The 14,267-nt window shown below is 53.0% G+C and overlaps 5 protein-coding genes across 5 annotated transcripts; all 5 read left to right on the top strand.

The window, feature by feature from the left end:
* Nucleotides 1-536: 536 nt before the first annotated feature.
* On the top strand, nucleotides 537-2,137 carry PG986_014959 (uncharacterized protein; the record flags this gene model as incomplete). Its single annotated transcript, XM_066851181.1, has 4 exons — nucleotides 537-705; nucleotides 759-944; nucleotides 1,045-1,456; nucleotides 1,543-2,137. Coding segments are annotated over 4 exons (1,362 nt in total), but the record flags the coding sequence as incomplete, so codon positions are not given.
* A 705-nt stretch (nucleotides 2,138-2,842) lies between these two features.
* PG986_014958 (uncharacterized protein) lies at nucleotides 2,843-3,751 on the top strand (the record flags this gene model as incomplete). The annotated part of the gene is made up of 2 exons (XM_066851180.1): nucleotides 2,843-2,966; nucleotides 3,123-3,751. The coding sequence occupies 2 exons, from the start codon at nucleotides 2,843-2,845 to the stop codon at nucleotides 3,749-3,751; spliced, it is 753 nt and encodes a 250-aa protein (XP_066693418.1).
* A 2,046-nt stretch (nucleotides 3,752-5,797) lies between these two features.
* PG986_014957 (glycosyl hydrolase family 1) lies at nucleotides 5,798-7,334 on the top strand (the record flags this gene model as incomplete). The annotated part of the gene is made up of 2 exons (XM_066851179.1): nucleotides 5,798-5,841; nucleotides 5,948-7,334. 2 exons carry the CDS (start codon nucleotides 5,798-5,800, stop codon nucleotides 7,332-7,334), a joined length of 1,431 nt encoding a protein of 476 aa, XP_066693417.1.
* A 370-nt stretch (nucleotides 7,335-7,704) lies between these two features.
* Nucleotides 7,705-9,816, top strand: PG986_014956 (heterokaryon incompatibility protein-domain-containing protein; the record flags this gene model as incomplete). The annotated part of the gene is made up of 2 exons (XM_066851178.1): nucleotides 7,705-8,101; nucleotides 8,159-9,816. The coding sequence occupies 2 exons, from the start codon at nucleotides 7,705-7,707 to the stop codon at nucleotides 9,814-9,816; spliced, it is 2,055 nt and encodes a 684-aa protein (XP_066693416.1).
* Nucleotides 9,817-10,639: 823 nt separating this feature from the next.
* On the top strand, nucleotides 10,640-13,485 carry PG986_014955 (uncharacterized protein; the record flags this gene model as incomplete). Its single annotated transcript, XM_066851177.1, has 4 exons — nucleotides 10,640-10,784; nucleotides 11,016-11,777; nucleotides 11,832-13,071; nucleotides 13,152-13,485. The coding sequence occupies 4 exons, from the start codon at nucleotides 10,640-10,642 to the stop codon at nucleotides 13,483-13,485; spliced, it is 2,481 nt and encodes an 826-aa protein (XP_066693415.1).
* Between the last annotated feature and the right edge of the window lie 782 nt (nucleotides 13,486-14,267).

Below are 14,267 nucleotides of genomic sequence, written 5' to 3'. Positions count from 1 at the left end.
GATTTACAATTGCTCGGAGAGTGGCCACCCAGGACTCACGAGAACGAAAACACTCCATCGAAAGTCGAGGGTTCCATGAAAGAACACGCCCGTAGTGAGAGAAGCGGCCCAAGCCGAGCAGCAGTGTCACTTCTAGTAAGTACGAATAAGTCACGCAGTATGGGCAACGACAGCCGGAGTGAACCCGCGCTCCTCTCAGCGGCCGGCTGGCGGCCAAGGCGATGATGGACTCGGAGACACGCCGCTCATGGTATGCGCTGAAGGACCCGACATCGCACCGAGTATCGGGAGCAATGGCCGGCACTGCAGTTCCGAGAGCACTAAATTTAGTACCCACATATCGTGATCCAACACCTTCCTATCTCGGGTCTGGGTGATGTAGTCGTCTCAAAATCTGTGAATCTTCACTTTTTGCCTCTCACAGATGATTCCTGCGGTCAAACGAGAGGCTGAGATGCGAGTCGTGGATATTGGTGATCTAGGTGCTTTTGTCTATCGTACCCCAACCCGGCTTGGCAAGGCTTGTAGAAACTCAAATGATGACCGATGTCACGAGGTCCACCGAAAAGCCCACGAACGATGAAGAAGAACAAGGAGCCGCTTCGAAGTTGGTTCGGGCTGTTCGAGCAATAGGCGGCTTCTTGCTCAAGAATTGGATTATATTGGGTTTCGGCATCGCGTGCGTTCTAGCGTACTTCTTTCCCAGTAAGGCGCTCCTCTGGTTTTGTGTGGTCAAGACGAACTAATCGGATGGCTAGATGTGGCGGCCCGGGGCGGGATCATCAGATCCGAGTACTTGGTCCTCTACGGCGTTATCGGACTGATCTTCTTCATCAACGGGATGCAGCTATCGCCCGAGAAGCTGAAGCAGCATATCACGAACTGGCGTCTGCATCTACTGGTGCAAGGCATCGGCTTTATCACAATACCCATTATCATGTTGAGTGAGTTCGAGAAGCCCAGACAGAACCGGGTACGACGATGAACCTTGAAGGAAACACTAACCTGGCCGTGTAGTATTAATCCATATAATTGTTGCCGCAGGCGGCGTAAGTCCCGGACTGTTTGACCCGCGAATGTTGATGGGTATGATGGCGGTTAGTGCTATCCCTACTACCATAGCGTCTAATGTCGTGATGACGCGGAACGCCGGGGGCGATGAGGCGGCTGCCATCATCGAAGTCGTCATCGGCAACGTCTTGGGGCCGTTTCTGGCCCCGGCCCTGATCTATGGGTTCCTGCCGGCGGACGCTTCGTTCGATCCGTGGAGGCCGGCCGCGCCGTCCACGATGGGTCCCATGTATGCCCATGTGATGAAGCAGCTTGGCCTGAGTGTGTTACTCCCTCTGGCAGTGGGACAGGTATTGCGATGGGTTTGGTCGAAGAAGGTCGAGTGGGTGCTGCAGACATTTCGGTTGGCAAAGGTCTGCTCTCTGGGCATGGTTGTGCTTATTTGGTCAGTACTTGCCCCTTTCCCAAATTGTCGCAGATTTGAACTGCGCCTGCTCGTCCCCAACTTCTTTGCTGATGACATCTGCACAGGTCAACGTTTTCCGGGGCATTCAAGACTGGGGCATTCTATCTGCCCTCCAAGTCCTCCATCGCTTTCAACATCGTCATGAATCTGGTGCTATACGCGGTATTCACCGCCATTTGCTTCTATGCAGCGTACCCTCCCCGATTTCTCACCAGGAACATTAACAAGATCGGTGCCCAATCTCGGCTGGGACTGCGGCTCCCGCCGATTATGAGGCGGGCTTTGACCGTCAAGCAAATCCCTAAAGTCGAAGTTATCGCCGTCTGTTTTTGCGGTGCCGCGAAAACGACCTCTGTCGGCATACCGCTTGCGGAGGCGATGTGGGCTCAGCATGACGACCTGACCAAATCGCTGGTCCAGGTGCCCATACTGCTTTACACGACGGAACAGGTGTTTGTCGCCCAGTTCCTGACCATATTCTTCCGCTGGTGGCTGGAGCGAGGAAGCAAACCGCCCGGGAACGAGCGGTGTACTGATGATACGGCCCAATGTGAGGCGAGTTTGGCACCTGCCGCTGATGCCGGTGGCGGAGACTATGTGTGCGACGACAATCAGGAAGAGCCGGTTGAAAAGGCCCAGCGTTTCCAATTGACAAACTCTAGTGAGAGTCATGTTTCGAGCAGACCGATATAAAGCCCAGTCATATGCGACGTCATCAAATGGAGGTCTACGATGCAACTGAAATCCGGCAAATATCTGACGGCGACAACCTACATCTCTTACCCAGTTCTAAGCTAGATAGAGGTTGATATGTAATTATCGCATGGGTGCCCTACCAGGCATATCAACGTAAAGGATCGTCATGTGCACTGGCAGGCGTATTGTTGGTTGGAGTAAGTCAGTCTGTCAGTGGCTGCCGATGCAGGTGATTACTGATTACTGGCATCAGTGGTAACACCGACGTAACGAGCTTCCCCGCCCTTTCCCCATAGAAGCTTCCATTTCTACTAGAACATTCAAGCAGCGACCAATCGAACCAACATGAACTGATTGCCAATTGAACATCAAGTCCCCCAATTCATGTTGCCGTCATTGCAGTAGATCACGGGAGTGTCGAATGAATATTTCAAGAAGGGATGCAAACATATACCGTTTGACGATACGTTGGAGCAGAGCAACAACAACAGACATCGTTCGTCTTCTTCAAAGCTTCAAACCCGTCAATCGACCGCTCCCGTCCCTACGTCACTTCCAACTCAACGGGTCCCCGTTTCTACTACTGCGCGTTTCCCGCCCACGCTATCTTCCCATGGTGGAACTGCAACAAACAATCCCGAGGCCGCAACAGTCGACTGCTCGATCATCATGGATTCGGACAAGACTCTAAGGGGCAGCTGCCATTGCGGCAGGAATCAGTATGTGATCAGCATTCCTGCCAGCTCCCCTCGAGATTGCCATGTTCTCTTTGACACGAGTAATTCTTCTCAGAGTAAGTGCCAAGACCTAATCCTATCCGCAGGACTGAAGTGACACCGGCCCGGCCCGGCCTAGCCTTACTCTTTGCCATACCACGCCTTGCCATAGCCCATCGCATCTCTCCTGGTTGACGAAGCCGAGTGCTAAAGACCGTTCTTCTATTCTATAGGAATCTCTGCGGCAACTCCACTGTCTGCCTTCCTCCGTGTACCACTGTCCTGGTATCACAGCCGGACGTTTCCCTTCTTCCCTGACGAGTCTCGATCCTCCATCCGCCGCTTCTACTCCCACCCAACCGAGCAGCATGTTATGAGACAGTTTTGCGGCTTCTGTGGCACCCCGTTGTCGTACTGGAGCGAGGAGCCGCGGAGCGAAGCTGACTACATCCAATTGACCCTTGGTAGTCTACTTACTCAAGATTTACGTGACCTGGAAGACTTGGGCCTTCTCCCCGATGACGATGGCAACGGTAACAATATAGAGGAGATGGACCTGGCGCCCACGGTCCCTGTCACCACCGGCCCGAACGCACCGTTGCTGGGCCGCGAGTTCAGCGGTCTTCCATGGTTTGACAGCATGGTAAGAGGCAGCCAACTGGGCAACCTGCACACAAGCAAAGGCGCCCGTGAGAGTCGAGACGGCCGTGTTCGCGTTGAGTGGGAAGTTACCGAATGGACCGGCGATGGCGGTGGTGAGAGCATAGACGATGACACCGAAAGCTCCAGCTCGGGCAAACGAAAGCGTGAGGAGGCAGAACACGACGATGCCCAAGGCGCTGCTAGGGGCAGCACACAATGATTCGTTACTGTTGATGAGCGAGGCTGGGCCTGAAGGACCGGTGAACCGCTGGCTGGGTACTGAGTATAATGTTGCTTGCCATTCTTGGGAGCCAGGCGGGCCGCAACGCACGCAGCACCTGCATTTCGCTTGGAACGCCTCGCCGTCCACAAACCAGGTCCATCCCAGGCGAACGAGTGTTACATAAAATAGCCGACGACACGTTGATCGCTGTGAGGGAGCAACGTGCAGGGTGAGTTTTAAGAAGGGAAGAGGGCAACACATCCGAACATCCGACTTTAGACGCGATTGCATTCGAGTAGGACAGGCGGGTGCAGTATGAGAGGATGATGCTGCAGGCTTGGCATAACATTGTAATGAACTGGACAAACCTGCTGTGTGGATCGACAGCTGTATGTATGTACGATGCGGCTTACATAGCCATTATTTGGACGGGCATGAGAGGTGTCTTCCGCACGTATCATGTATACAAATTGACTTTCTCATGATCAACATTGGGGTCTTTCATTGATTCGCCTCGAGCTTCTGACATGTGCTTTGCCAATCAGAGCGTGCATGTATGTAGGTCTAGGTCTGAATATGCTCAAGAGGTAGTACCAGTCCTCCAAGGTGATGCAGGGTCTACTAGTATGGCATGGCGCGCGGGATGGTTCTTCAATTCCGAACGGGACGGGAATGCACAATATACCACGTACAGCAGGAGCGGCAGGCAGAGGGGGTGATAGGTTGCTCGCTTCATGTTACCCAGCCACCTACTCACTTATTTACTAACTGGCAGCCCGCATAAGGCTTGACCGGGCTTCGACCCGGCCGAACGAGATGTTGGCAAGATAGAGGGTGGGTGTGTTGGAATTGGAAAGGAAGGGACGCGATTGCTGACATGTCGCAAGCAAGCAAGCAAAGCTGGGCGCTGGGCGGCATACTCACTCACTCGCTCAATCATTGCAAATAGGAAGCGACGATCATCCTTTCCCTTTAGCGTCTTGTCGTGCCTGGCAACTGGCTGGGTGTCGCGACCATTCAGCCACCTACCCCAAGGTAGGCTCCCGAGATTTTGACGGCGGCCGTTGACCTGCACATCGCCGCTTTCCATTCGGAGACGCGGCCCGCCCATCAGATTCCCTAGCACCTGGAAAAGATGGAGCAGCACTCAACGCCCAGCCAACGAAACACGGGCGACTTGGACTTCTTGGAGGGCGGCGGCAGCAACAGAGGGGGGTCAATGGCCAATACCCGTTCACGCCTATCAGTCTGCCAGGTAAGAGGTAAGATGTGATGTACCCCGTGTTGTGTCAGTGACCCAATCCAATGCCGTCCTCGTCGTACCTGTCCGTCCTAGACCTTCCTAGGTACCTAAGCCCGCCCTACTACGACTAGTGCCGCTCTGTGTTGTCGTCGTTCGTTTCGCCGAATCGCCCCAGTGAGGTGAGAGATGGGACGAACGAGACTCGAATCGGACTGGGCTGGAACACAGTCGACCAGGAGGAGAGTCCAAGGACAGAGGACAGAGGACAGGCAGGGGACCTCCCGCAATCCGATACGACGAACGAATGCCCTTTGGCCAGGCTTTACCCCGCCGCGCGCGGGGGATCACTCGTTACAGGTATGGGCTTTTTGGGGGGGTGGGAGAATTAGCCATTTGAGAGCGTATCGTGCACGACATTTCTCGGTCGTCACGGTCCGAAGTCGAGAATTAGGTAAAGGCTTCATCCACAATTGGCATTGGGGATTCTACACTACACCCCATCCCTGGAACACAAGGCTGTTGTTGTTGGATTATAAGAAGGCCTTGCGCGTCTCTACGGGGTGGCAGTTCTACTTCCTTTCTGTTTGATGTTCTTGGTATCCCTCTCATCTTCGTCTTCATCTTCTCGGCCTCGTTTGGGTCCGTTTTCTGGAGATCGTATACGGTCTTGGCAGGCACCTCAGGACATATACCCATATTGACCCCCCGCCGTCGTCGAGCTTCTAAGCAGCCAAAGCTTAGAAATAGCCTATATACCAGCCGTCTACTGTTTGGTCAACTCCCCTATATTCGGTTCCACAATGTCTCTTCCCGCCGATTTCCAGTGGGGGTTCGCAACAGCTGCGTGAGTAATCACAGTTTCATTCGGCCTCACTTACAATTTATACCTACCTCATAACGTTGAAGCATGATCGATACCCGGAGACTGACCTGCGTACTTCCTGATCCAGTTTCCAGATTGAGGGGGCCACTCAGGCTGATGGCCGTGGGCCTTCTATCTGGGACACTTTCTGCAAGATCGATGGCAAGATTGCCCATGGAGCCAACGGAGATACCGCCTGTGATTCGTATAACCGAACTAAAGAGGACATTGCGCTCTTGAAACAGCTTGGTTCCAAATGTTACCGATTCTCTCTCTCGTGGTCTCGTATCATCCCGCTAGGTGGCCGGAATGACCCCGTCAACCAAAAGGGCCTCGACCACTACCGGCAGTTTGTCGACGATCTTCTAGAGGCAGGCATTACGCCGTTCATCACTCTGTACCATTGGGATTTGCCCGATGAGCTCGACAAGCGGTACGGTGGTCTTTTGAACAGGACTGAGTTCCCTCTCGACTTTGAGAATTACGCCCGCGTTGTCTTTAAGGCAATCCCCAAGTGCAAGAACTGGATCACATTCAACGAGCCCTGGTGCAGCTCTGTTCTGGGCTACAACAGTGGCTACTTCGCACCGGGTCACACTTCAGATCGCACCAAGTCTGCGGTTGGAGACAGCACCCGAGAGCAATGGATCGTTGGGCACAACTGTTTGGTAGCCCACGGTCGCGCTGTCAAGGTGTACCGAGAAGAATTCAAGCCTACAGACAAGGGACAGATCGGCATCACTCTCAATGGAGACGGCACGTATCCTTGGGACCCGGAGGACCCCGCTGACGTCGAGGCCGCCGACCGCAAGATCGAATTTGCCATCTCGTGGTTCGCAGATCCGATCTACTTCGGCAAATACCCCGAGTCCATGCTGAAGCAGCTCGGGGACCGCCTGCCCACTTTCACCGACGAGGAGCGCGCTCTTGTTCAGGGATCCAACGACTTTTACGGCATGAACCACTACACTGCCAATTACGTCAAGCACAAGACCGGTACTCCGCCAGACGATGATATCCTGGGTAACTTGGAGTGTCTCTTCTACTCGAAGAGTGGCGAGTGCATCGGCCCGGAAACCCAGAGCTTCTGGCTGCGACCGAATCCGGAGGGTTTCCGTAACCTTATCAACTGGCTTAGCAAGCGTTACGGATACCCAGACATCTACGTAACCGAAAGTGGTACAAGTATCAAAGACGAGGATAAACTGTCCATGGAAGAGATGCTGGAGGATGACTTCAGAGTAAAATACTTCGATGATTATGTCAGAGCAATGGCGAAGGCTGTGTCCGAAGATGGTTGCAAAGTCAAAGGCTACATGGCTTGGTCTCTCATGGACAACTTTGAGTGGGCGGAGGGCTATGAGACGAGATTTGGCTGCACCTATGTAAACTACAACGAAGGCCAAACCCGGCACCCTAAGAAGAGTGCAGAGAAGATGAAGAAGCTCTTCGAGGAGGTCATGGAGAAGAACTGAATGATCTTGTCGATCCCTGGATGACTGGACATTCAAGTGGTCGGGTATGTCTTGTATGAAATCTGGAGTTTTCAATCTTTTCATAATTTCTTTGCGCTTAAGTACTTATGGATACAGCTACCTGTATTACCGGGTCTGTGGATCTTCACAAATACGCTGTCTCATTTGCAGCTTTCGCGCGCGCCTATGTGCTGCGCAGTTGGTAGATTCTGTCTTGGGCCAATCACGGTCCAGATGGCCGTATCATATGGCGGGGACCTGATCAGGCTTGGTGCAAGGAGTTTCGCGAAACGCACTGCTTTACAGTATTTAGTTTCTGGCATGATGCTGTGATGTGTTATTAGGCTTCGATGTGTTGGAGACAGAAGATATGAGCCAACCTTCCAATGCCCAGGACACCGTCCAACTTCGAGACGGTCTAGGTGAGCACCCGAGCAACATGGGGAGGGCATTGACGGGATTGGAAAGTGTTACGCACCTCTCTTCATTATGTAAATTCTGCGAACATGACGAGCGACACGAGGCACCAACGACGGCACTCAAACGACGGACAGGCCATAAGTACCGCAATACTAAAGATGTGCGACAACGGGCTTCCGAGGGGTGCTGGGTGTGTCAGTGTGTCCTGTCTGCTACTCGACTATGGGACGATGATTTCCCTGGGGAGGCGGAGAAGCTTAAGCAGTTGGTCCTTCGCTTCGATGCCCAAAGGTTCACGATAAGGGGCCAGGCGAACCTGCCAGCTATCCAAATATATACATCCCTTGGTAAGCCATCAGTTCTCAATGGCCAACGATACCGAGTTGGCTGACGGGAGTACAAAGGAGAGCCCCAGGTCCACCGACTGATGGTTCCCGACAAGGAATTCCCGCGAACGGCAGGGTCGCCTAGCACGCTCAACTTCATACAGTACCAACTCAATAACTGCATCCACAGCCATGAGAAATGCCGCGAGTACCTATCTCAGATCTCACAGGGGGTCACTAGCTGGCCCAGTCGAGTCCTGGAAATTCAACCTACCACATCCCAGATCCGACTTGTACAGTTTGAACTAGAGATGGCGCAGCGTTACGTTGCAGTGAGTTACTGCTGGGGACCAAAACGTCCGCCTCTGAAAGCAGAGTCCTCAACTCTGCGTAGCCTCCGGGAGGGTATCTCCTGGTCTGACTTACCTAAGACGCTGCATGACGCCGTGGCCCTAACTGCCAAAATCGGATACAAATGGATCTGGATCGACTCCATGTGCATCGTACAGGACGACGAGCAGGATTGGGACAGAGAAGCCGCCAAGATGAGCACAGTCTATAGGCATGCACTCGTCACCATCATTGCAAGCTCGGCTGCTTGCTGCAACGAGGGATTCCTTGAAAAAGCACGGAAACCATCCGTACTTCTAGGCGAGGTGACGGCTGAGCAAGACAAATCAGTCGAAGTTCGTGGGCGAATACTCTATGATTGGGGTCATCACCGAGGTGGCCCGCAGTCCCATGACAGTCACTATACTAAATGGCTGGATCCAGTCGACTTCAGGGGTTGGACCTTGCAGGAAAGGGTGCTGTCTACACGGCATCTGTGCTTTACGTCAGGCGAGGTCCAGTTTAGCTGCCATGAGAGCAGGGCCTGCGAGTGTGGACAGCAGCTGTTCGGGGACATGTACATTGCGACTGACCCAGAAGAGCAATGGTTTTCAACGGTGCAGGAGTACTCGCGCCGTAACCTCACGAAACAGAGTGATGTCACTATAGCCTTCAAAGGCATACAGCATATGATCGCCACCAAGATCCAGGAGGCGACCTGCGTTACCATGGTCTGGCTGCAGCCAGTCATGACCCCTTTCACGGCGAGGAGCCTGCTGTGGTATCGATACGGTTATGAGCAGGTCCCTCCATACTTCCCAAAAGACCTCAATATGCCGAGCTATTCCTGGACATCTCTCAAGGGCGAATTCATTCACTCGTCTCCGAGCCAATTCCAGTCCGCCAAGTTTCCCACGAAATGCCTCGGTCTTGATGCTGAGGATACGAAAGGCAAAGAGATGGATGGGACTAGCATTCGGTTGCTGGGTCCACTATATCCCGCGAAGCTCGCCATCCCGGAGCCTGGCGGGAGATGGCCTGACTTTATTGCGAAGGTAGAACTCATTGACACTAGTGGCCCTCATGCGTCTACTTGCTGTCTTGACGGGCCCCTGGAGAGGGTTCCTAGTGCAATAGAAGAGGGAGGCTTCACGCTCGCAAGGGCTCACTTCGATACATTGGAGGAATCCGAACTGGCACGGACTTCGACCGTGATCGAGGAGACGACTGTGGCTGTCCTTCTTGTGGTGGTCAAAGACGAAGAAGAAAATCACGGTACGGGACTTCTGCTGGCACGATCTGCGGAGTCACCGGACAATTATCAGCGCATCGGCATTCTGTCTTTATCAAATTACTCCACGCCGCCTTTCCCCCGGGGCCCCATGCAGGAAGTACTTGTCTCCTAAATACTTGTGTGTTTTCGGAATTTAAGGAGGACGTTTCAATATTTATTCTTGCTATCTATTAGATTTATGTCTTGTTCAAGTCATAAGTGGCCATGGCTTAAGCCTGGCTGACTGAATGTGGGAAATTAGCATTCCGGCCGAGGTTCTCCGTGAAGCCACGGATGATATAGCTGTAAGTTGGTATAAAGCTAACAGTTCGAAACGACTCTCATGTAAAAGGATTTATCTGCTCGCATTGTCTCTATCTGGCAAGATCGAGCGAGCGTGAAGGCTGCGAGCGTACCGGAATCTACAATCTTCCAAGTGATCAGGAGCTCGATGATTTGCCTACTACGGAAATCTGCATTTTCTGGTGTACCGCAGACCATGGAGGTCCCGGGTAACGAATTACACAGATGCTTCCGCCTCTTGCTGTACGATGTCCCCTCAGCAATACCATCCTGCAAAGTAGCATGTGATATTTTCTGTTTGCATCTTATATTAGAAGAAAGAATTAGAAAGAATAAAAGGGTGCTTAGCTGGTGGTGGCATCACAGCTCGAGGGGTGTAAGTCTGAATTTGGCACGTAGCTCCAATTGAGAGTGGGGATATTGAGTGAGGTTACGTAAGCAAAAGAGGATCACCCCGGCCACTGGAAGCTAGAGAGAGCTAGAACGTCACCTGCAGCACCCAACAACAGGAGCACCGAGTTGTCCATCACAACAGCTGCTGCCTTCCAAACTCAATCAAATTAATCCCTTGGTGGGCTGATACGTCGCCTACACAAGTGTCATAGTACCTTACGAGCGCCTTTTCGAAAGAATGATGAGGTGACGGCAGAAAGATGGAAGCAGTTCATCCGACGGCAGGATGGGAGAAGGTCGGAGACCGCTTCTATCGCAAGACGCAGCTGTACACGGCCGTCTTTGACCAGGACCTGGACCTGGACAATTACATCGTCGCCGGAGCTCCCTACGGCGGCGCAATCGGTAAGTTCATCTTCGAAGCTCTTAATTCCTGGAATCATATATCTTCGACAACGTCGCATTTGCTTGAGCTGTGCACGGCATGTTCTTGGGCGCGGTACATCGCGAAATCCGATGTCTCCAACCTCTACCAACGCCCGATACGCGACAATGCAATGTCCTCTTCCTTGATGCTTTCCCCGCCAGCTCTTCAGCCCATGCCAACCTATGAATGATTGACTGATGATGCTATAGCAATTTATCGAGATGAGCAAAAGTTACAGGCTTTCCGTGCAGCCAAGTCTAAGCCGAGCATAGACATCTACAGCTGCGCCGGCAAGCTTTTGAAAAGCATCGCGTGGGACAAGGGCTCCATCAAGGGTCTTGGCTGGTCTGAAGACGAGAAACTCCTCGTCGTGAGCTATGATGGCACTGTTCGCTGCTATCTCGACCTGCAGGGCGATTTCACCCAGTTCTCCCTAGGCCAGGCGGCCGAAGACTTTGGGGTCCAATCATGCAAATTCTACGACACTGGCATGGTCGCGTTACTATCCAATAACTCACTCATATCCGTCTCATCCTACGACGAGCCGCGGCCGAAACAGTTGGCCTCGCCTCCGGAAGGCGAAGTGCACGCCTGGACGATTATTTCGCCGAGTTATACGCTGTCGCGGTCTGTCGAGGTCCTCCTGAGCATCGGTCAGACGATTTATGTGGTCGATGCTACCGAGTGCGAAGACAGGTTCCTGGACATAGGGCCCTTCACACACATCAGCGTTTCGCCCAACGGCAAGTTCGCTGCCCTCTATGCCGCAGATGGTAGGGCTCACGTCATTACCGCTGATTTCCAGAGCCGCCTAAGCGAGCATGATTCTAAATCCAAGATCCCTCCAAAGTATCTGCAATGGTGCGGTAACGACGCAGTCGTGATAGCATGGGATGACGAGGTAAACGTGGTTGGCCCCCGTAACGCTGTTGCGCAGTACTTCTACGATGGCAGAATACATGTAATACCTGGTAAGTTGGCATACTTGCTCTTCGAATCCCCATTGCCGGGCTAACTACTTAAAGATCACGATGGTGTTCGTCTAATTACCAACGACGTCTGTGACTTCATCCAAAGAGTGCCCGATATGAGCGAAGAGGTCTTCCGCTTCGGGACAGAGTCGCCTGCCTCGATATTGCTGGATGCAGTAGAACAGCTTGAGAACCAATCACCCAAAGCCGATGATGACATACAACTTATCAGGGGCAATCTGGTTGAGGCAGTGGACACATGCGTTGCTGCCGCAGGACAAGAATTCAACATCCACTGGCAGAAACAGCTCCTCAAGGCTGCTTCTTTCGGCAAGTCCGTTCTTGATATCTACAACAGCGATGACTTTGTCGACATGTGCGAGACTTTGAGAGTACTGAACGCCGTGCGATACTACGAGATTGGACTGCCACTATCCTACGACCAATACCAACGCTTAACCCCGGAGGGACTGATTCAGAGATTAATCAACCGACATGAATATCTTCTTGCGCTGCGCGTTGCTGGCTATCTACGTTTGCCGACTGACAGGATATACGTGCACTGGGCATCAGCGAAAGTACGCATGGGCTCCGAAGACGACGAATCAATCTGCCGAATGGTTGTTGAGAAGCTGGCCGGCAAACCTGGTATATCCTTCGAGGCCATCGCCCATGCAGCTTATGATGAAGGTCGAGGCCGTCTTGCCACAGAACTACTCAACCATGAACCGCGGGCTGGCCGCCAGGTGCCCCTCCTTCTTAGCATGGAAGAGGATGAGATCGCGCTGGATAAGGCCATCGAGAGCGGCGATTCCGACCTGATGTTCTTCGTGCTATTGCACCTCAAGAAGAAGCTCCCGTTGGCCTCGTTCTTCCGGGTCATCAACGCGCGCCCCGCCGCCACGGCCCTCGTCGAGTCGTCAGCGTCTCTCGAGGGCGACAACGCCCTGCTCAAGGATCTGTACTACCAGGACGACCGCCGTGTGGACGGCGCCGGTGTGTTCGTGCGTGAGTCGCTGCGCCAGCCCGACGCGCGCACGGCAGGCGACAAGCTGGTCCTCGCCGCCAAGCTCATGGCCGACTCGCGCGACAACGCGTTCGAGCTCGGGGCGCTCAAGGAGGCCGCGAATCTGCTGCGCATGCAGGAGGCCTTTGACCGTGACTTCTCGGACACTTTCACGGGACTCAGCGTCAACGAGACACTTTTCAAGCTTATTCGTCTGGGGTATCACAACAAGGCCAAGAAGATCCAGAGTGAATTCAAGGTGCCTGAGAAGGTGGCCTGGTGGATTCGGTACGTTTTCGATTCCTTCTTCTCTCTGTTTCGGTCCATCTGTGTAAAGTCCGCTGTTTACTAACCCGTTTTCTATCCAGACTTCGAGCCCTTGTCGCCAAGCGAGACTGGAACGAAGTCGAGGAGATCTCCAAGAGCCGCAAGAGCCCCATCAGCTGGGAACCCTTCTTCAACCAGACCCTGCAGGCCGGCAACCAGCGCCTCGCCGCCGTCTTCATCCCCAAGTGCACCAACCTGGAAGCAGGGGCAACTATCACCATGTACGAGAAGTGCGGCATGCGCGTCAAGGCCGCCGAGGAGGCCGTCCGGATCCGCGACGCCGAGACCTGGGTCCGGCTGCTCGAGGCGGCGGGCAAGACGACCGTGGAAGGGAGGGAGATTGAGAGAATTGGGGCTACTGTGTTTAAGAAGTAAGGGAGATAGAAATGTAACTTACTGCATCTGTGCTACACAGCATGAGAATACCTATTTGAAATGACTTCGCATACACGTACCATTGTCTAGTCCTATTATCACACCTACTATAGACTACAGCGATCCTAGTTGGTCTCGTTTCAGCTTCGTATAGCAATCACATGCACACATGATGTCAAGAGGATATTAATTTTAGAACTTTTTCATTCTTAGTTTCATCTACTATTACTACTGCCACGTTGCAGCTGTCCCCCGTTTTTTTTGTTCACCATCCGTAGATTTTCTATACCATGTCCGCCCCTTTCCCTGTTCTTGTTTTCCCCGGCTTGTGTTACTTGCTGTATGCCTAACACTGCCTGGAAAGCCGCGCTGGAACAGGGGGAGGAAGAGAGGGGGAGAGAGAAACCATATGAAGAGCATCAAGCAGACCGAAGAAAAGATGGAGAGAGACAAGCGGTATCATCGGTAATATGTCATGGATGAAGGAAAAGAAGAGAGACCATGCATGCATGCCAAGTAAACAAACCCCCAACCAGCCTCCAACATGAAAGGCGAACCGTAAAAGAGAAGTGTGCTTTCTCCCAACATCATGACCGTGTTGTTGCACACACATCATAATACCCCGGCAGTGTCTAAAGGCGTAGTGACATGACCTATGAATCGTGGAAGTCGTACGTGAACAGCGTCATCATAACGCCAGAGTGGAGATGGGAGAAAGCCCGGAGAGACAAGGAAAGACGGGAGAGAATCGGTAGTGACGATGGGGGACGGGTAGAGCGAAG

This window comes from Apiospora aurea, assembly GCF_038362705.1.
Source record: "Apiospora aurea strain CBS 24483 chromosome Unknown utg000010l_segment0_segment0, whole genome shotgun sequence".
NCBI classification, from domain to species: Eukaryota; Fungi; Ascomycota; class Sordariomycetes; order Amphisphaeriales; family Apiosporaceae; genus Apiospora; species Apiospora aurea.
Note: the sequence above shows the minus strand (reverse complement) of the source record. Positions and strands in the feature narration are given on the sequence as shown.